This window comes from Pleurodeles waltl, chromosome 7 (assembly GCF_031143425.1).
Source record: "Pleurodeles waltl isolate 20211129_DDA chromosome 7, aPleWal1.hap1.20221129, whole genome shotgun sequence".
NCBI classification, from domain to species: Eukaryota; Metazoa; Chordata; class Amphibia; order Caudata; family Salamandridae; genus Pleurodeles; species Pleurodeles waltl.
Window position 1 is genome coordinate 1,312,736,127 of NC_090446.1, and position 23,094 is coordinate 1,312,759,220.

At 42.1% G+C, this 23,094-nt stretch overlaps 1 protein-coding gene across 1 annotated transcript in view; it reads left to right on the forward strand.

Moving 5' to 3' along the window:
• The window catches only part of CA11 (carbonic anhydrase 11), a 616,839-nt gene that overhangs the window by 464,204 nt on the left and 129,541 nt on the right, over positions 1–23,094 (forward strand). The window contains exon 3 of the mRNA XM_069200634.1: positions 8,380–8,522. Within this exon, the coding sequence (XP_069056735.1) occupies positions 8,380–8,522 (143 nt within the window). The remainder of the gene's footprint in view (positions 1–8,379; positions 8,523–23,094) is intronic.

Consider the following 23,094-nt stretch of genomic DNA (forward strand, 5'->3'; position numbering starts at 1 on the left):
CAATGTAGCGTGATGCGTCTCCTCCAAGCTGCATCGGAACAGCCACAGCACAATGCATCCCTGATGCCAGACTTCGCATCGCAACCCGCAGTCTCTGCAGAACCGCAGCTGAGCAACACATTCTTGACACAGGCCCTCGCTTTGCAATCCACTCTTCAATGGCATCCACGAAGATGACACAGAACCCTGCATCCCCACCCCAAAGCTTCTTCAGAACCGCAGTTGCGAGAAGCATCCTCGTTGCGGGATCTCGCAAAGCTTTGCAAACCAGGATTTAAGGTACTTTGTTCAGTGGGAGGCCTAATTTGGGGCCTCATCTACAAGGAAATAGCGCAGTGAGGTGCCGCAAGCAATCTTGCTGTGCCAAGCTGCATCATTTCCAAAATGCAGAGATGCACCGTACTAAAAAGAATACAGTACATCCCTGTGTCAACCCCTATGCCGACGCTAAATTAACTGCCTACTGCCAATGCAGCCGCCCTTGCACCATGGTGCAAGGATGGCTGTGCTGCGGGGATTGTTTTTGTGCAAGAAGGGACACCTTCTTGCACAAAAACAATCTTTAATGGTGATTTGCTCCTTCTATGTGTGCTGCAGAAAGCAGCACACATAGAAAGAGCAAAAAACAAGAAGAAATCAAAGTATTTATCCTTGTTGCACCACTCCCATAGGGAGGCATTCGTTTTTTGGCACTGCCTCAGGTTTATGATTTCTCGTAAATATGAGGCAGTATAAAAAAGCAATGGGTGTTGCATGGGTACACCCACAGCCACACCCATTGTATACCACTTAGCAGCAGAAAACTACATCAGGGCAGCCCATATCTACAAGGCCACATTAAGCCAGGCTTAATGCCGCCTTGTAGATAAGGTGCATTGCACAGCACCACTGCAGCATCACAAAAAGTGATGCTCTGGTGGCGCTAGGGCCTTGTAAATGAGGCTCTTCATTTCTGTATCCGGCCCATGCTTCATCACAGGCATCCTGATCTTGTGACATTGTCCCCGTCTGGCATGACCAGATAGCCAAAGTCAGCACTTTGTGCTTCTAGGCACTTTTTCACGGAAATCTTTAAAACTGCATATCTCCGGTTCTACTGATTGAATTTTTACTGTATGGGTCTCAAATAATTTATTAAATTTTATTGTATTTTTCTAAATTGGTGTGGACCTTTTCTTGTATTGTGTTTTTAGTTTATTACTGATTGTGTGCTGCATAAATACTTTACACATTGCCTGCGAGTTAGGCTTCAATGCTTTTGTGCCAAGCTGCCTGAGGGTTAAGCGTAGGTTAATTTGGAGGTTGCTTGTGCCTTTACCATAACAGGAATTGTGGATATTTCTTGAGTAGGGTTCATCCCCTTCAACCAGTCACCCAATTTCCTACACTTCTATGTACATTTTTAATGGGGAGAGGGAGTGCGTGGAGTCCACTCTCCAGAGCCATCTATGCCCGTAGACCTCATCTCCCCAGCCTGTCACAATGAAAACTGTCCCAGGGACCCTATCTCCCCAAGACAGAAGGCAAAGCATTGAGCATCAACTTGCTTCAAAAACATTGCCACGGGTGCCAAGAGTCTCAGGACTGATGCAGCGACCTCCAATGGCCCCTGTGTACTTGTCTGGGGGGGCAGAGAGCATACCTTAGATAGCATCCCACCCATGCTGCATGTAGGCAGAAGAAGAGCAAGCTGCTGGATCCCCTGGGCACAAGGGAGCTGACGGGCCAGCAGGGCCTTGGTGCTCCCTCTGCAGCTCCCAATGGAAACCAAGGCTACCAGTGATCCGAATGTGACTGGGGCACCCTTGAAAAATGAAAAGTAAAAACATATGAGGACACTTTGGAAAAATAACCAAAAGCATCCACTTGCACAGTGGAAAAACTGCTCATCAGGGGTTCACCACCTTGGAAGAAAGGAATTCCCCAGAATCCTCACATATGCTCCCAAAATGTGAATATCATTCTTTTGTAGTGCCATAGGAAGGGCAGGGGCGCCACCAATGATTTGACTAGCATTTCTGTTCTGCTTGGAGTGCAGGTGCCCCCACATAAGTCGCCACAGGATTTCCAGTGCCCCATGTCTCCTAGGGTTTTCTGTCCATTCTCCTCAGGGATATTGATTTCATACGTGAGCACTTCCAAAACTTGTGCTTTATCACAGAGGCTGTGGAATTCAGGTACGTCTGTTGGTTGGTGTAAATCTGCAATAGCAGCATTATAAAGATAGAAAAAGGGCTCATGTCCGCATGTGGTGGAATTTGCAATGCTTTATTTAATAGGTTTACATGAACCGTAAGTCATCATACATGTCAATGAGAGACATTATCACCAGAGGATGCTACTAATGTGGTTTGCAATTTTGCAATGTTTTATTTTTAGATTTCTGGTAACACCCTGACGAAGCCAGACCTTTCATAATTGCACCCTTTGATATTGTGTTTATGCATACATGTAGGAATATGGTTATGGTTTTCTTAGGTGCCAACTGCTTTGAGGATGTCACCAAAGCTTTTTCCATCTACCCAATTGTAGATATGTGTAAATTCATGTGTAGTATTCAGTAGTGAATTTAAGTAAATTTCCTTTTTTATAAGAAGATGTGCTGACTGGGCATTTATTTAATGACTGTTGATGTTGTGTACCAGCCAGCTGGGTGTACTAGACCACACTATCCCCCTGAGTAGGCATTGAACTGCTCTGCTTCGCTACTATCAGAAAGTCAAGTGCTACAATGGGGTATCTGGTTCCACGTAAAGAGAAAGTTGTGGACCTAACACTTGTGAAGGACTCACATCTTTCACAATGTATAGCCCAATTTCTTAGAATATGTGACCCTTCATAACACGTTAAATTTTCTCACTCTTCACCAGCTGTCCTGCTTACAAAACCAACAAGTCAGAATTCTTACCCTCATCATTATATGCTCATGCAAATTTAAATACCTTCTACTTTTAGAAATTGACTGGTCTGTTCTTTTCCCCAAGCTGTTTCACAAAGCAATCTAAAATTATTTTACTGCAAACCTAAAGCCCACAAAATGTTTGGATGTGCCTATAAACAACTAACTACAACTATCTTTGAAGAGTAATTCTAGCAAGGCATAGACACCTCAAACCCTCTACAGATATCTACAAGTCTATCAAATATAATCATATCCTTAATGATATTACGACCACCCCTTCATTAATCCAATAACAAATATCACAATCCAATCCTAGATTGGTCCACAAAACTACTTGCAATTGAAATAAGACAAATCCTTAATACAGAGAAAGCTTTACGAAACTCAAAATCATTGTTGGTTTGTACTAAGCTCATATAATTCAGTGAGCTACACTACAATTAAATCATCATTTTAACAAGCCAGCTACCTCCAAAAGCAAACCAACACCTCTCCCAATACTGTACAATCTCTGGTTCGATATATCCATACTAACTCCTGTCCATCTCTGAACATCCTACTCTCACACTGTGCTATAACTTTGTTGACACATTTCTTCCTTCATAGGAATCAATGCCTGACAAGGTCAATGAATCTTTGAACTCAGCTTAAGGGTGTGGAGAACAAATCATTAAATTTCAATACAAATCAATTCAACTACACAGTATGACCAATGTGTCCAACAAGGAAAACTCCAGCCGGGAATAAAGTTAAGGGGTTATATTACAAGAGTGGACTCAAAGTCATATAGACATTTCTCAAGACAATGGGCCTGATTACGAGCTCGGCAGGAGCTTTTACCCTTCTGCCATTGTAGCTGCCTCACCGCCGGGCCCATTAAGAGTTTCCTGCTAGGTCGGTGGGCAGGAACCAGAGTTTTTGCCCTCTGGTCTAGCGCGAAACACCCTACAGCTTTGTCTATGGCTCGTAATTGAGCCAGCGGCATTGCTGTAGGATGCAGGGTGCACCAGCACCCTCTCAATGTTTACTGTCTGCAAAGCGGACAGTGGACAATGTGATGGTGCTGGCCAGCAGGGCCCTGCACTACCCATGCCAAGTGCTACCGCCATGAAATTGTTGGCGGAAAACGATGCTGCGCTGGTAGATTAAGACCACCAGGACCATCAGCCAGCCGGTACAACTAATCCTGGCGGTCCTGGCGATCCGACTGCGGCACAACCATTGTGGTCGTATTATGGCACTTGGACCACCGCATTGGGGGCGGTCCAACCACCATCCGCGAACCTGGTGGTCATGAGACTGCCAGGTTTGTAACAAGGCACAAAGTTCTAAAGATACAAAATCACTAAGGGTTGACCAAGGCAATGGAAAAGATTCAAGCGAACTAGCATTAGTAGAACTAAGCATTCAACAAATACAATACAGAACATCAGAAGAATAACGTGATATAGAGAAAACAAGCATTGCTCACTTTTAATAAGCATTAGGGTGATTTAAATTTATCCAGGTTCAGCTAATTTGAGCACAGGAAACCCTACAGATTAGCCAATCGGGTATAATCATGCACTGGGATGAACATTTGAAGCAAAAAAACAAAAAGGGCACAAATAATTTGGAAAAGAGGAATCTGGGGCAACAGATCACTGGTGAAAGTGGGCAAAATTAAGTAAAAAGGGAAAATGTCAGAATTTCAGACTCTCTGTCAAAAGTCTTCTTCTGTGGGTTCGGGAAAATCTCTAAACCTCAGCAAAGAATTTTAAAGGGGCAAGGGCAGAAAGGAATATACCTCTCAGAGTCCAAGGGGTTAACCAAGAGAGAATGCTCAAAGGGGAATCCAGCTTCCGATTCTGCTTGAGATTCTTCAGGGTTCTGACCCTGCTTCTCAGTGGTGTAATGAAACTTGAGGGGTCCCCCTGCAAAGTACCTAGAGGGGGCCCTACCCTCCCTGTGCCCTGAGAGGAGCCTGCTGCCTGTTCACAGTGTACTGTGCTGAGGGGGCCTTCTAGAGCTTGGGGGCACCACAGGGGCAACGGGGGCCTTTGTTACGCCACTGCTGCATCTTACCAGAGTTCACCTGGGGAATGGTATAGTAAAGTTCATAGGGCAAAATGATTTGTCAGTCCATCGTTCTACATGATGTTGAAGGTTTGACATCCAATAGAAAAGATCATGCGACTCAGTCTGCAGCACCTGCAAGATTTTTCAGGTTTGTCATGAGAGCGGTGTCCATCTGTACTCTTCCATACAAGATTTGTATATGTTGCCAGTCCACAGTCCTGGATGTTCTTTACTCAAGGACAGCTTCTCATACTCACTAAGTGTAAAACAATAGACATCTATTACCAAGCTAACATTTTCATGAGAACGAAATCTGGAAGAAAGGTTCATGTTAGCAAGATGACTAGGCATTTTCTGCACAGTCACCAATACAGGGTTTAAGAGGCCTCATTTAGGTTGATGCAAGTTAATTAATACAGCACATTAAAACATATGAAACAAACACATTTTAATACACAAATTATAAATTCAGCATTAGTAAACTACCATTAGCATTCATGTTACAGTAACTTTGAAAATAACTCTGTTCATACATTTTTATTAATATGGCTCAGAACAAATTTTTCTATCTTTGCATACAAATTTAAAATATTTCCCATTAGAAATCTATGATTGTTTGAATGTAAACTATTTGTTTTCCCTCTAAAATATAACATGATGACCAGTTAATTTCTTTAATATGTAACCTAAACTCTATACCACATGGGATTCATCAGTTAGGACCTCATTATGAGTTTGGCAGCCGGATCCCCGGACGGTCATGGGGCAGTCTTAGAAACGGCACCAGGCTGACGGTACAAAGACTGCTGGATTACCAGTTCCTGGCTGCCATGACTGATGGGAAGAGGCAGGGGCGGCATAATGGAGCTACTGCCAGCCATGGTTCCCCACCTGCCAGCACGACGGGCGGACTGTGCCCATGCATCACGGGACACAGTGCACACTCGAAACCCAAATGTTTGGGGGGCCCACAGCAGCCCCCACCTCATCCTCCCTGGGGCTGTACCTCTTGGGACCCCCTGTTTTGGGCCCCTTACCTGCCTGACTGCCAAGCTTTCTATGGCGATGGGAACGCCATTAAAAGCTTGATGGTACTGCAGGTAGTAATGTCCATGATGGTCCCAATGCCAGGATCTCCAACATTGGCCACTGTGGTCCCGCTGCACTGTCTATGGAGGTGTTGGCCCTCGCTGGCGGTCCGAGCATCAAACTTGTAATAGGGTGGTCTGACTGCCAAAGTTGCGGCGGTCGGACCGCCACCGCTACTGTTGTGGTTCACGGACTGCCAAACTCATAATGAGGCCCATAGTTTAGAGTGTATGCACACTATCATGGCTTCTCAGTGCAGCACTATACTATCAAACTATTAGAACTTTGATTAACCTAATGAATAAAATAATACACATAAATGATTACTGTGACATGAGGGACAGTACTAAAATTCCTGCTGCACCAACTTTCATGTGATTTTCATCAACAAAATCACACTCATGTGAGAAAAGTTTACTCCAAACTCGCTTTCAATTAAACCTATTTTAAGATCATAAAACATGTTGCTTGTTGTCTGCTTTTGCAATCAGTTTCTGGGAAAATCTTTTCAAAATTATAAAATAACTTAAACCCATCAACTGTGTCTCAGTAATTCTATGGCTAGCATCACAAATCAGACATTCCACCATTTGATCGAATTTAGTGCCAACTCATTAGCTCTTCATTCACTAATTTATTTTTCCCTGGTCCTTTAAAAGTTGATCAAAGGACACCCATCTTGCCAAAACAAATCTGTATCCAAATATGTTTCCAATTAAAAATTGATGGGGACAGCAATTGAGAGACACACTCAAATCACAGTTCACAGGTCAAAATCAATGGCCTCATAAGAGCCTTCATGATATTCAGTAACTGTCCATCTGCATTCTCAACATATTAAAAATGGCTAAGAGCCTTTACCTGCGATTTAGGTATGAGTGTTTTCCTTTAAACATTTTTTATAGCGCTTGGTCTGAGGGATGTGTTTCTGCTTTATGTCATGTATGTGGTTGGCTTCTGAGTCGATTAATCATATTATTATTGTCTGTCCAGGCTACTGCGAACAAAGCAAGACGTCAATGGCTCTTACCTCTCTGTTTATCTCTAGGGATTGCAAACTTTCAGGTGGCACTGACTTTATTTAGGACAAACACTGCGGAGCAAATTGTATACTTCGTAAGCTGAGTCCTTGTCTTCGTATGACATAAGCGTGCCAACATTTTAGGTGACAATGGGTTGAGTACCCATAAGTTTGTGGCCAAGATCAATTCACAAAGGGGTTGCTACTAACTAGTACATCTAATGGCTGGCTATGTTGTTACTAACAAAACAACTTTATCAGTATCAAGGCCCCTTAAGAGTCGATAGTTTTACTAAAGCTTATTGATTTTTTTTTTTTTTTATGATCAGGCTGCACTGAATTTATTGATATATGATACTTTTATTAGGTTTGATTATGATGCAAGGTGCTATAGGCAGTATTGTGGATTATGGATTACAACCCCTGCACCACCTTTTTAGGCAACCGTTGCTAGGAGAGCTAAAGTCCGAGGAAATTTGTGGGTTTATTTCTCAGTTACAGTTCCCACTGGCTTAGTATTGTGTATTTTGTTTACCCATGCTCAAGCTATACTAATATTTACTGGGAGTCATAATTTTGTAAATTGCTTAAGACTCGTACGGTCCTTTTTAATGTATGTATATTATGTATATATCACATTTTATTTTATTTATTTATTTCTAGGTGACTTTAATGGATTTGATCAATTGTTTTTGTATTATATGATATCATGCAATTTTTTTAATGTGTTTCTTTTTCTGTGCTTTTATGGTCGTTGTACCGAATAAAGTTAAATTGAATTAAAAAGGCAACATTTTAGCATCCTATTTTTGCATCTACTATTTTGGTCTACCTTGTAGTACGATTTGAATATTCTGCTACTGAATGTATTTGGTCCATGTGTATGTAGCTTTTTAACATTATTAGGTCCTACGTAGTATTTTAAGTAAGCTTATTTTCTTTGGGTGGTACCCTGGTATAAAATGCTAATAATAATATTTATTCAACTTACATTTATGTGAGCTTAACAGTCAGAAGTCTCTAGCGATTTAATGTGTGTTTGTTCACTACGATTATCTGTGCATTTTATTTATTAGGTATGTTGTAGAAAATAATCTTTCTCCAGGCATTTTTCACTTGTATTAATAAAAAACAGAAACAACCAAAAGAGGAAAAGACACAAAAGAATGTCAATAACCCTGTGATGAATATTGCACATACAAGGCCGTTTTAAATGGTACCCATAGGGTGGCTTTGGGAATATGTGGTCTGCAGCTTCATTATCTCTTCTTTAGTCATTCATTTTGCTTTTTTTTCCCTCCATTTTCAGGGCCAGCATTTTGGGGGCTGGTGAACTCAGCTTGGAACCTCTGCACCATTGGGAAGCGGCAATCGCCTATTGATATAAACACCAGCGAAATCGTCTTTGATCCCTTCTTGCCCCCGCTGAGACTGAGCCTGGTCAAGAGGAAGGTTTGTTAGCGACCATTTTTGAGAATCGGGGCCGCATGATGGGCAAAGTGTAAAAAATTTATTTGGGATAAAGAATGAGGGAATGCACAGCCAGGGGCGCTATATCATAGGGACTAATTTGGCCCCTCCTATGGATGGCAGATGGGGAGATAGCAGTGCTTAATTTATAAATAAAAATGTGCTGTGCTCCTCTGAAACACACGGCTGCTGCAATTAAATGTGCAAGCAGGGAATACAGATGCAGCGTAATCCTGAAACCATCTTGGGCGTCTTTAACCTATTTACAGCCACTCCCTGCCCCTTCAGCTCATTCTTGCAGCTTTCCGTCTTTGTGATGCATTTTTGCTTTTCCCTTCCTCCGTCTTTCCCATATACATTGTTTGCTCACAGTAAATGCTTGAGGAAAAAATAAGTGCCGGCCCTCAAAAATAAGTGTTGGTGCCCCCACACCTGAAACAACTGGCTCAAATTAAGCACTCGAACGCAGTGATGTAGCTGAATACTATAACATCTAGGGAAAAGGTTGGGTGTGATACTTTTTCTGGTACACCATGGAAATCACTCCACTATCAGGGTATGGTTGAGTAGTGGGCAGAAGGAAAGCAATAGCATGTACTATTAAAAAGTGCTCTGGGCAAAATAAATAAAGGCACCAAGGACTACACAACAGAGACTTTGTAGTGATACAAATTGTAATTGTATTTATATACCGCTTATTACCCTTGACAAGGTGTCAAAGTGTTTTTCGGCGAGTATCACACAGCTTCAGAAACCAAAAAGTATTAGTGCTGGATTAGAATAAAATGTGAGTTCATTTGAGCGGTTTTAGTTGGATTGAACAGGATAATGGAGGGATAGCAGAGGGAAGAGTCTATAATGTGTTATTTGGGAGATCTTAGTAGTAAAATGATTTTTTAGATGAGTAAAATGAGAGCTAGAGGATGGAAGAGTCTCTAGAAATGGATTAGGGAGCTCAAAGTAGTGAAATGAGGTTTGTGATAAGTCAAAGGAAAGATAGATGAGGGAAGAATTTAGAAAGGGGAGTTTGGGAGATCTTAGTAGTAAAATGAGGTTTGGGGTGATCTAAGGAGAGGTAGAGGAGGGAAGAGTCTAAACAGGGTTATTTTGGAAATCATATTAGTAAAATGAGGTTTGGGATTTGGGATGAGTCAAAGTGAAGGCAGAGGATATATTGAGAGAGGTTTAGGGTGAGACAGAGTAGTGCACTGACTAGAGTCAAAGGTTTTTTCTCTTCGACAGTAGAAGTAAGGCAATAACGATATAGATACATAGGTACATATTGAGAGTATACATGTATAAGGAAGATAATATATCAAAAGTAGATATGAAAACTGAGAAAACTATTCTGCTATGTCTACTACAAAAATGTTGCTGTTAAACATCTTTCAAACAATGAGGCAGGCTTTCCTGATTGCCTGAAGATTTTGCAATGTTCAGGAGGTTTATTGGCACATCCTCTTCTCGTGACCCGAGTGGGGAGTGAATTAATTTGAAAGGACTAGCCTCCCCTTGAGTTTCTTGATATTCTGTAGGCCTGAAACCTTTGACATCCGTGGAACTGACTTGTGATGAGAAAGCCCCGAATCCTATCACAGACAAAATAAACCTAATTGCAATTTCCAAATCATTTTAGAAAACAATTATGTGCAGCCGCTTTGCACTGTTTTGCTAGTCCTGAAATATGTAATTCTGTAAACAAATGTCCCAGTCTATGATGCAGAATTTTGGTGTGTAGCTTGGTCAGTATGATTGTGGGGTGTGACCTTCATATTTCCAAAAAATCACAGTGGGACATCTTGTTAAAACACATTACATGTGAAGCAGAGGGAGGCTTAAGGCTTAAGGGGCAGTGGAAAGAGAGAGGAGTGTGGATTGTTAGGGCACTTAAATCTCAATAATTGTTAAATTTACATTTTTAAGGCCTTTACAAGAGTGTGTGTGTGTGTGTGTTTTTGTCAGTGTGGCCATGTAAAAATCCGATGTGAAATCCGACAGACACTTCACCTGACTAAAAGCACTTGTACCCAAATATTCACTACTGAATACATTTTTAGGGTGGTGTAGCGCCGAAAACGCCAATCCCCCAGATCTACGCCCCTGTAGAGAAAAATGTACACTCCAGGGTAAAAATTAGAAATATTTGGTGCATCAATTCAGAACGTGATTTCTATGCTTTTCTGTTTGTAAATTAACGTGAGTCATTGCAATTTTAACAAATAAACAATGGTTGGTGAATAGCATCTTGGGGAAAAAAAATAACAGATCTTGTAGTGTGTTGATACTCACATAATAAATGGGTGAAACGAACTGATTTTGTTTAATCATAATCCATCTTCTACATCCCAAAAGTGGACAATTTTTATTTTTGTACATTATATTTTGTAAACCCGGAAAAACCTCGTAAAATCAATTTTGTACCATGTTTTTCCCTGGTGCAAATATTGTCAGTGTCAATTACTTTTACAAAACCAGTACAAATTGTGAAAATGCGTTTCAAGTTTTCTTACACTAGTACAACATTTCTGTAATAGAATCCCTCATGGTTAATGTTCAGTTAGCTCAAGCTTCCCTTCACCCATCCGCCCTCTGTTACTGCTGCTCTTAACTCGTTGTGTTTTGGCACTCCCTTCACTCTTCCTCGACTTTGAGAGACTGGGGAAATATTATTTGGCACTGCACTGTTGATCATCATTAAGCCATAGGTAAAGGCAATTGTATACGACCCAGAAAGAAAAAATATTGTATGAGCCTGTTGCAATGTATCTATAAAAGTATGTTTTGGTATTTCTAACGTGCAAATTGTTCAGACTAGCAACAAAGCGCTGTACAGCTGTTAGGTCTAAGATGGAGAGCTATAACTGAACCACAGCCTGCTTAGCCATGTTGGCAAACTGGAGGAATTCTGATTCATGCATCAGGCAGTTTAGTATTCATGGTTGGAATGCGTCCAAGGCAGGCTTTGAGTCTCTATATGTCATTGGTTGTTGAGCTGTTGAGATAGAGTTGGATGTTGTCAACATAATGGTGCTTCTGCTTGGCATCTGCATAGAAGAGTCCGCAGGGTGCCATCTAGAGACTGAAAATGATGGGTAACAGGATGGAGGTCTGGGGACTCCACATGTGAAGGGGAGGGTCTGGGGCTGTTAAAGTCTGCATTTGCACAATTATTATGCATTACTCTGTTTTGATATTTATATTATTTAGTATTTTTATATTTCTTCTTTTTTAAGAACCATATGGCTCCTGGCCTTAGGCGAGTGAAATCAGATGTATTTTTTGCATGATTTAAACACGTTTGCAGGAGGTGCAATGTCAAAATCCCTCCCTCAATTCCAGACCTCTCTCTGACAGAGCCCTTCTTCAACAAGTGCCTCTGGTCTGATTTAAAATACATAATTCGCGAGCTATAACCATGGATGTCATTTTGTGGTTGCCAGGGGTCACAGCTGCAACCTCGATCATGGAGTTGATTCCTCGCAGAGTCTTTGGCTATGGGTTGCACTGAATGCCCAGATTTCCACAGTTTTTGACTGCCAGACGCATGGGCATCCCCTTCCAGTAACCACCTTGCTGCTGAAACAGGAAGCCCCAAAGCAGAAAAGTGCCAGAAAAGAGGAAAAAGCCCGAGGAGAAACAATCTTCAGGATTATTTCAGGGCATTGTAGAGACTCCCAGCCCATGCGTTCTGCACACCCAACATTGCATCAGTTGAAAGCTTTGACTGGAACACCAAAACCCCTGGCTGTAGATACGGATTTGAGTCAACAAGTACAGGTGGTTGCATGGGAATGCTCCTTCAACACCCACAGAACAGCCCTTAACGCAAGATATTGCAAAGCAAAGTATAGTCCAACTTTGTGTTACTTTTTTACTATTCAATGCAAATCCTGGTTTGTGTGGGATAGCAGATCCCATCCTAACACTTTGCACTGGGGTTGGGTCACAAAAATGACACAAATCCGGCGAAAATAGTTATTAAGTAATCAGTGTGAGTGTCAGTGAGGTGTGAGTGAGAATGAGTAAGATTAAGAATGAATGCAAGTGAGTGAGTGAGAATGAATAAGAATGAGTGTAAGAGAATGTAAAAGTGTGAGCGATAATAAATGAGTGAGAGTTAGTGACTGAATGTGAATGAGGATGTGATGCTTGCAAGTCTGAGAGTGCTCCTGGCATACTGAAGTAAATTATTGTCTCTTAGAGATACCCAGGCCAAAATACTAGTAGTAGTATACTTGCAGCAATTCAGAGCATGGTAGTCACCTGTGACATAATATTGACACTGGTATGCTTCAGGTAATTCTTGGCATAAAGGGCACCAATGGTAAAATACTGATACTGACATTTTAGAAGTAAATCATGGCATATAGGAAGGGCCATTGGAATAATGCTATTCCACAGTTGCAGCTTTTTTGCATGAATATGGAATTGCCACATTTGGCAAACAATCCACCACCTGCTGCATAATTTGCAGATGTAAATTAAAAAAAATAGTTTCTAGCTCAAATGAATCAAAAGTTACTAAAAATGTGATAGCACTTGTTGTGCAGTGGAAGGCACTTTGCAAAGGTTGGCTACTCACCTTTCTGTTGCACATTGCTATATTTGAGTGTTAATCTAGTACTAATAAGGTGAAACCAGTACTAATAAGGTGAAACATTTGTCCAGACAGCAGTAACATGTATAAAACTGACAAAATAATGAACTGATACTATTACAAAATATGCTGCATTATGCTGCATGATTTGTATTTTCTTGCTGTATAAATTTAGTAAACCCTACTGCATTAGTTGGTCCTCCTTTGATGCATAATTCCAATGGCCCTGCATATAGGACACCCATGAAAAAATACTAGCATACTCAAAGAAATTCATGGCATGTGGACAGCAGTGGCATAAAGCTGGTACCAGCACAATGGAGGCAATTTCTTGCCATAAGATTGGAAATCCTGGCATATAGGAGGGTAGCAATAATGACAAAATGTTGGCTCTTACATACTGAAGTCATTTTTGACATAAGGGCCTATTGTATAAGGGCAGCATAAGTTCCAAAATTCTACCCCATACATATTTAACGTAATTTTTTAATATAAGGTGGCACCCATGGAATATGGGAGCACTCATGACAAAATGCTGTCCCATTCACAATGGAGGTATTTTTTACATATAGGGCAAGGATTTTAATATTTAATTAGTGCCCTTTCAGTGCCTAATGCATTTTAGCATATTTATGGGAAAACCGTGCTTCAAAATGTACAATGTCACCCCATTCCTTTCAAATTTTTCCAAGTGGGAGATACCCCTTAAAAGGGGTCTGGCTTATTTGCTTCGCTTGCTTAGTACACTTCAGGATAAGTATTTTGCCTTAGAACTTTCAACGCTCAAGTCAACAGGTGGTACCTAAAATAGGCCTTTGTTTGTGTACTAATGCTATTACTATGGAACGTCTATGGAATGTCAGTGATGTACATTTTCGTGATGTTAGGGTCATGTGACATGCCTTTCTGAGGAAAAACTCAGGGCAAAGGGTCATATAATGTCACTTCCTGTGATGTCATTAAGGTCAAAGGATATGTGGTGTCACATCCTCTTTCCCAGGCATTTTGGTGAATCAATGCTTATGCTATATACACAGCATTATTCAGATTTATACCTCATAAATGACAGGGGCAATAGACATGTGTATTAACCTCCCTTGCTGATTGTTGCTCCTACTTCTTGCTGTGAGTTCACATTTAAAAAATTGAAACATAGGGGCCTTGAACGGGGTAGGCAAGTCACAGAAGGTGGTCCCACCAGGTGTGACACCCAAATATCACTTATAGAATATTGTCAGACAGAAATATTGCGTCCGAAATGTTGTCTACTAAAATATTGCATTAGTGGCACTAAAATAGTCAATCTACAGCCCAGCGGATGATATTTTGTAAGCAAAATTGGGAACACAGTATTCATCTCAGAGAGTATTTCTGTATACAATACTCAGATATTCAGATAGACAACTGTCTCGTGAATATAAAGTGCACGAGGGGTCACCACGTGGAGTTGAACCTGTAACTTTCCCCCTTCACAATGCAAGATGTTCCCTAGCAAGGATAGTCCATATTCTCCAGCACCATTGAGCCAAAGAGGGGAAGGGTCCATGGGTACTCCAGGAATATCATTTGCTGATTCAAAAACATTAGAAGTTTCTTCATAAAAATCAATGTCAGTACGATTCACTATCACAAGTGTAAAAATAAACCCAGAAGGATACGATTGATAAAACTGCCTCAGAAAGTAAGTGACGAGATGGATAACATTGTTCATACTAAAAATGTGTGTCTGAATACAAAGAATGAATACCACTTATATCTACAAAACCTATGTAAAATCATTTCTATGATGAGGTCTATATATCATGGTTATTTATAATTCGGTTTGTTTCTCTTTCCTGTGCCTACTTCTTGCAGTGAATCCACTTTCAAGAAATTCAAACAAAGTGCCCTCGAACCGTCACATAAAAATCCGTTCCTGTATTATCATATTTTTCTCTCATGTTTTCACACAGCTGCATATGACTACTAATGTTCAAGTTAAATGGACATTTGTAGCCTTCTATATACATCCTGATATTTTTGTAGTGAATTTGGGCACAAACTATCCTACATAAAAGCAGTGTTGAGGCCCAATACATAGTACATCCGCTTCCATCAAAATAAGCAGAGTAAACAGATGTAGGAGGAAAGAGGAACGCATGATGATATATATATATACTAGGGAGGGAGGGTAAAGCTACACTCTCAACCGGCCACTGTGTCGCTCTAAAATGGTGGCTATAACTAAAATGGCTACCTTAAATATCCCCACCATAGCCCAAAAGTGCCCAAACGGCTCCCGTGGGTTGCACCACTGCTCTAAACTTCCCAGAGGGAGACCTCGTAGCTCGACTATCCCCCCTGGGACCTCCTTGGGGAAGAAGGACATCACATAGCACCTTATTGTGTGTAAAAGGCTGCTTTATTGGAAACAGGTGCACTTACAAACCTTAAAACCCTTGGCCTATCGCCTCACAAAACTAAAACCTCACTATACATCGAGTTATCCTATCATTCCTCTACCCTCCCCTACTGTACCCTCCCCCTCCCTTTCCATTAACCACATGGCTTCTTAATACCCCTTCCATTGTAATGATTCCTTGCTGAATCAGATTGTCATGTTAATAGTCTCCTGCTGCGCCCTACCCCTTGAACATGTAACTCCCCAAAAACTCCTAATGCCCACTTATTCCTATCTGAGTTGTCCTGCTGTCGTCCAGTCTTTTCCCACCTGACAATGTCTTGTCGGCTCTGCCGTCCCTCCCTGTTCTCACAGTCCTGTGAACTGTCTCAGTTCCCGCCACCAGAAAAAAAGGGGTTTCTCCTTTTTCTGCCCCCCCCCTCAAGGTATGCGTTAGTCCCTCCGTCCTACATGACCCTCATCACTTCTCACAAAACATTGCTTTCAGGACCTCCTTCACTTGGAGCATGTACAACTCCATGCCTATAAAGGACAGGTGTATGCCATCGCCCCTGAAAATTTCCCGATCCTCGAAACGTAGGTCACATGCTCCAAAAATGAGATACCATGCATCGCACAAAAGGATTTCATTTCTTTATTAATCTTCCTGCGAGCCCTCTCTATAGCCCCTGGCTTCTCCGCACCCCTCCATATTCTACGCGGCACAAAGGCAGTCCATACCAAGTGGAAGTCATACCACTGTTGACGAATTTCTAAAAAGTCCGCCTTTATACCCTTGAGCACATCCAACCTTGTCCTCTTAACTAAATCATTCTCCCCTAGGTGTAATAATAGGACATTGGGGCAAAAACTACGCCACTTTTGCAGCTGTAAAGTCGCTAACAATTTCCCCCACTGCATCCCTCCTATACCAACCCAGCGAACCTTGTATCTTTCCCTTTCCAAACCCAAGTTGTCACCAATTGCAGTCCGTCCCACTTGCCTTTGGGCCCACTTGACAAATGAGTGTCCGACGACCCATATGGACAGGAACTGCGTCTCAGGCCCGACACCGAACCTGCAGAAGGAGAAAAACATGTTACTTCCCTATTCCGAGACGTCAGAGCCCCCTCATCTGAAACAGCGCTTGTAAGCCTCTGACTCCCTCATCCCCAGATGCATTATCCGCCCGAAACCCCATCCCCTATATCCTGCTTCCATCGTCATGCCTATCCAAAACGAGTGTGTACCAAACTGAGATGTGTCCTTCCTCACATACCTCAAACTTGCTCGCAGCACCGCTAAAAGCTGATGCACAGATACCCTTGCCCCATTCCTATGTCGAAAAACTTCCTCCCCAGCAGAAAACCTGCTCTCCTTCAGTCCCCTGCCCCACCAAACAGGACATATCGCAGCCACAGGGTATGTCACCATCACAACCTGCACACCCAGCCACTGCTGATCCGTCTTTGACCTATGAATCCCCAGTGTCATTGTGGTACCCCTGAACACCACGTCGCCCCACTTCAACCCTGATTTTTTCCCAGAACCCAGGAGCTCCAATACCCTAAACGCCACAAAAATCATCCATGACATTAACGCCCTGAAAAGAAGGCTTTCCGCTACATCATAGCAAACGCCCCCAAGAGCATGCATAACTTCCTTCAGCAATTCCAATGACAATGGCTGCCTCGCCGCTTCCCGCTTCCCTTCTTCCTCTGCCCAGCCCTCCAATATCTGCTGGCCCAGCTTTCCCACAGATGGTGAGTACCCCCAGAAAAACTTCCCCAGGAAAGCAATGCCCACTATTTTCTCTGCAATGGTGATTCGTGACTGACACCTCTGCACCAACTTCATATAAAAACGCACTACATCTTCCAACTTTCCCTTCTCATCTGGTTGTCAATGAGCTCCCGATCACCTAAACTCCCGCCATGCCCTGGCTAACGCTTGCTGTGTAGACAGGGCCAAAGAATTCGCCACCAACCGGAGCATCCTCTCTCTCCCACTGTCCATAAGGCTACCAGCATCCGTGTCCTGGACAAGGGCTCGCCCACAACCAGCCCATGGAATCTCTCCCACTGTGAACGAGACAAAGCATCTGCAATGTCATTGTTCACTCCTGGCACATGCCTGACCTTAAATTGAATATTGTGGCGCAAACAGTGAAGCACGAAAACTCGCAGCAATTGCAGCACCTGCGTTTCCCGAGCCGATTGCCTGTTGACTACCTGTACCACCACCAGGTTGTCAACTCTGAAGAGCACTTTTGTTCAAGTAGTTGTCCCCATATACACGCCACTACCACCAAAGGAAACAATTCCAGGAACGCGATGTTCTGACCCCCCCCGGTCCTAGTCGCCAGCCAAGTTTCCACACAATACCTCCCTTGCCAGTACAGCCCAAAGCCAGAACCTCCTGCAGCATCAGAAAATATCTGAACGTCCCATTCATATGCCTGCCATGACTGTAGGGGAATCCCATTGAATTGTTCCAGAAACACACACCACATCCTCAAGTCCTCCTTTACTCCCATCCGAAACCGAGCATGATGATGCGGTAACTGCCGCCCCGCCAAAGCGAGCCCCAAGCACCTACAGAATGTCCTTCCAGCTCTCACTACCCTACAAGCGAAATTAAGATGTCCCAACAATACCTGAACATCTCTAACTGTGACCTTATTCCGTCATACCATGTCTGTGATTGTACCAGTCATCGACATCTTCTTCTCAATACGCAACCGTGCCACCATCAATGTTGTGTCTAGCTCAATACCTAAAAAAGTCAAGGCCGTAGAGGGCCCTACTGTCTTTTCCGGGGCCAGGGGCCCACCCAGATCCCCCATGATGTTCTGAAACTGCCGAAGGATGACCGCACAATGGTCTGATCCCGCCTGCGCAACAATAAAGAAATTGTCCAAATAATGCGTCACTGCCTTATGTCCCGTTATGAAGGAAAAGATCCATTGCAGACAAGTACTAAAACACTCAAATAAGGAGCACGAAATAGAACAGCCCCTGGGCAGTGCTTTGTTGACATACCATTGACCTTGAAACTGAATGCCTAACAATTCAAAATCATCAGGACTGTCCGGGAGCAGACGAAAAGCAGACTTTATGTCCGTCTTAGCCATCAGCGCCCTTTCCCTGAACGCCTCCACCATGTCAATAACTACGTCCACCGACGCATAGGACACTTTTGTCAGTTCCTCTGGTATAAAATCATTGACAGACGACCCCTCCGGCCAAGACAAAGGATGAATGAGTCGAAATTGACCTTGCTCTCTTTTGGGAACCACTCCAATGGGAGACACTTTGAGATTATCCAGCGGCCAATCTGAAAAAGGGCCTTCCATTTGACCCTCCGCTACTTCCTTATCTAGTTTCTGCTGTACAATTGCCTCCCTTCCTTTAATAGATTTTAAATTTTCGGCCCACCGCCGCATGCGCAGACCCATGTAAGCCAGTCGAAAACCTTCAGAAAAACCCTGTAAACAACCTGTGCAGCCTCCCGGGCGTCATACCGTTCAAGCGAAAAACGTAACCTGTCGAACCTAACCGGGGTACGAGCTTTTTCCCATAGGACCCTGTCCGCCTCTGTATTTGCTGCCACCTTGGCTCCCTGAGCTGCTCCCGCCTGAAGATTGGCACTGCCCTAATCCTGTCGCCCCTTGGTTCACCGAAGCGTAACAGTGGAAAACTGCATGTCTACCTGCGCAGCGGGAACACTCATGCCGGAACTTGCAATACTCACGGGTGCACAAACCCTTGTTATAGTCCCAGCATGCCCCGACTTAGCAGGCCCTGTCCCTCCTGATCCAGATGTGCCTTTTGCATTTGCTCCTGCCCCATCGTGGGTGGGGCGCTCTCGAAAGGGCCGATATGTAATGGGCAGTCTGCTAGCCGTAAAGATCATTTTACCAAATTTGGAAGGGCCCATTGTATGCTGCCACAAGCCTGTGTCAATTTCCCCCCATTGTACATCCTCATCTGCTGCCACCCGTGCCCAGAATTCCTAGTCATATTGAACCCAGGCATATCCCCCGTAATTAAGCTGAGCCTTATGGATAACGTCCATATATTTTAGGAGCGAGGCAGCCCTCTCTGGGAAACGCTCACAATAAACACTGCCATAAATTAAAAAGGCAGCTGTCCAATTTTCAATGTTAATAGGCACCTTTGGCCTCTTGACCAGCTCGTACTCCTCTTCCTTTGAACCTTCTTTAGACCGCACCTCACTGTGCAGTAACTTTAGCATCTCCACATACTCACCTCTCCAGATCTCTTGACAAGATGTACTCAACACAATCATGACATACATATTTTTCACTTAAATGCAGACATGAACATTTAACTAATGGTATTGAATATACTGACATTCTGTGCTTTACTAATCATTAACGATAACATATACTTGTTCCTCTCATGATACATATCTTATCCATGTATATGTGGACATAGATGTACTATTGGTGGCATGAAATATTAATATCTTGCAATCTTTTGGGGATTAACCCATACAAGGTGACAGTTTGTGTTTTTTAGATGCTCCGGCTCATTGTATTTTTGACTTATGCTGGGACAGAATGATGTGATTTCCTCTGATTGAGTTTATACATAAATGTCTAATAGATATTGTTTCGCATGGTGTTATGTGGCAAATCAGGATACATACGAGATTGCGTTTATAAAAACATTTTCATGTAGGTGGCTTTCATTTAGTTTCATTGTTATTATGGGCAGATATTTCAAGACATTTACGATATGACACATACTGAAATGACTTATTCGAGATATTACTGTTGATATAAATATATCGTCATATGTGGATAACACAGCATGGGTAATATTTTTGGTGCTGACTTCAATGGAAACACGAGTATAAAAACACTTTGTAAGATGGCGAACGTCCACTTATTAGTTTCAGATCGCATCTTTTAGTTCGTGTTAAATACCGTAGGATGTGAGCTGAGTGAACAGATCTTGGTAAACTGGGTTGACAAGTACGTACATTGTTTTTTATCTTTTTTGATTTCCAAAACTTCACTTTATGTATATATGACTATTTCTTTGAATTTCGAGTACGATGAAACAGACATTCTTGACTTCATATTCCCATGATCAAGTCTATGTGTATTTGATATCTACTTTTACTTTTGTGACCATATATAAATATAGAAATTTTATATAACGGATGTTTGGAGGTTATTTACTCTAAAATATGCTGATAACGATGCAAAATGGTTATTTGAATCATACTTCAAGATGGCGGTGATAGGGGTGTCTCTTTTACATGGCGTCTAGAATCACATCATACGTATTTGACCCATGTGGATTGGGTAGATGGGATTTCAATAGTTACCCAGAGGGGTTAAAAAATTGCAGTACATGAATATATAGTTTATTCTTATACTCATAAAATCTGAGAGTTCGACAATTAAATAAATATGCATAGATAGATATCCTAATTGTTTATTTTCGGCATTACGTCTATTGTATAATATGGTTATAGATTTACACATGTTCTTTGACTTGATAGTAAAAATCTTATAGGGAGATACGGTGAAAACTTTTTGATTGGCTTTATTTACGAAAGTACTAGTATTATAGGTGTTGTATATTGATTGTAAGTATATATGTAATTGACTCAAGATGTAAGTTGGGATGTAAACATCCACAATTATATGCTCTGGACCTTGAACAGATATGTAATGCTATCTATGGGTAGTCTACATTTCAGTGGTGACATACTTTTGTTTTTCTTTAGTGAATGTCGTCTCTATATTATTTTTGAAGTTCCTTGCTTAATTGACATGAGGTAAATGCATTTTTGGGTGTGGTGTTTGTTTTGGATTGCTTTGAGCAATTAAATACTAATATTGGGATATTTGGTATAATAATAATTCAAAGTCGTCACTCTCCCTCTCTCCACTTTTCTACATAATGTTTATTTATTTGTATTATATATTTTTTCTGTATTATTTTTTTGGGAAAAACATTTTCGTTGAGCAGTAAAATTAATAGATATGTAGTACTTGTATAAAAAATGTGGATATTAGATAAGGAAACATCATCTTATTTTGCCACTTTCCATCTGGTGGATATAACACAACTACCTAGGAATTTCAAAATGTATGTGATACATTTCTGGGTGTGTCTTTCCTTTTTCTTTTCCTTTTCAGTTGCACAAGTATAGTTTCGAAATAAAGTCAACAAGCACTCACCTGCATGACTTATGCATGCCTCAGTCATACACTAATCAATATATTTTTCTTCATTAATGGGTCTACATCCAGTTCTATATCACAATACTAGTATTATTATTTTTCAGTAGCCCTGAAGAAGTCCTATGATAGGACGAAACACGTGTTGGCTATTTTCATTAAGGGTTTGAATAGTCAAACAGTTCCTCTATCCCTGGATTGTGATTACAACATCCAACTGATATGGGCGGAAGACTGATTTTTCAACAGTGGACTACATGAGGCATTGGACTGAAAACAATTCTCAACAAGAACATACTGTTGATGGCTTTTTCTTCTTACTACATGATTTATGTTTGGGACCAACACACATAATTATTCAATCTAATGGTTTATGTTTTCGACCAATACTCACAATGCTTTGATTGACCAATTATAATATTTGATGTGGCAAGATTGTTTAAATAAATATATTTTATGTTCTGTATTGAGGATGATGTGGTATAAGAATAAATAAGTTGTTTCAAATCAAAAATTGTTTGTTGAGGATTCAGAATTTTTGTGGAAATATTAATAATTATATTAAGACATTTGGAATTGGTATTAATGATGGACTATATTAAGGAGGTCCTCGAATCCCTTGCCTGTTCCTCCAATGCCATGCCTCCGGGGTGTAAAACCATCTTGCCCCGTGATCCAACAAACTGCTCCTTTTGTGTCAGGGTAGGTCGCCGTTCTTCTGAGGCTGTATTGGCGGGGGCAAAATACCTGCTCTGCCTCGCGACCCCTTACGAACAACCATAACCTTGCAGTCCTCTTCCATGAAATCTCTCCATGACATCATGCAGCTGGCCACTCGGGGCCCCGTCTTCTCCTCCTCCCAGGGTCCACGGGCCACCCATGACCCTCCCAGGTCCCCCTGTACGAGATTGTCACCCTGCCATGAAATGCCTGGAGTGCCGCTCAGACCTGGGCCTACTCTACTGCTACCTTCCTTGCCTGGCCCATCACCTGTCTCGACTCCCTCACCCTCCCCCTTCAAAGTATTCTCCCTCCCCAAACAACTGCCCTTCCCTGCCAACTATCTGCTTCTCCATGATCCTCCCCCGGCCATACGTACTTCGGGGAGGGCGCACTTTCAAAGTAATGCCATCATCTTAAACCCCACCCTCTTTTCCTCATCACTCCAGTACCACAGGAAATCTAGCTGTGAGGCAGCACCTTCCCCTATACCCTCTGACTCTGCTGCAAACCCCACTGTACCTTCCCAAGAATCTCTGTCCTTAAATTCACTGTCTGATCCAACCACCTCCTCCCCTTGCCCCTGCAGAGTATTAATATTGCTCCCTTTCTCCACTGTGCGGGGCTGTTGTAA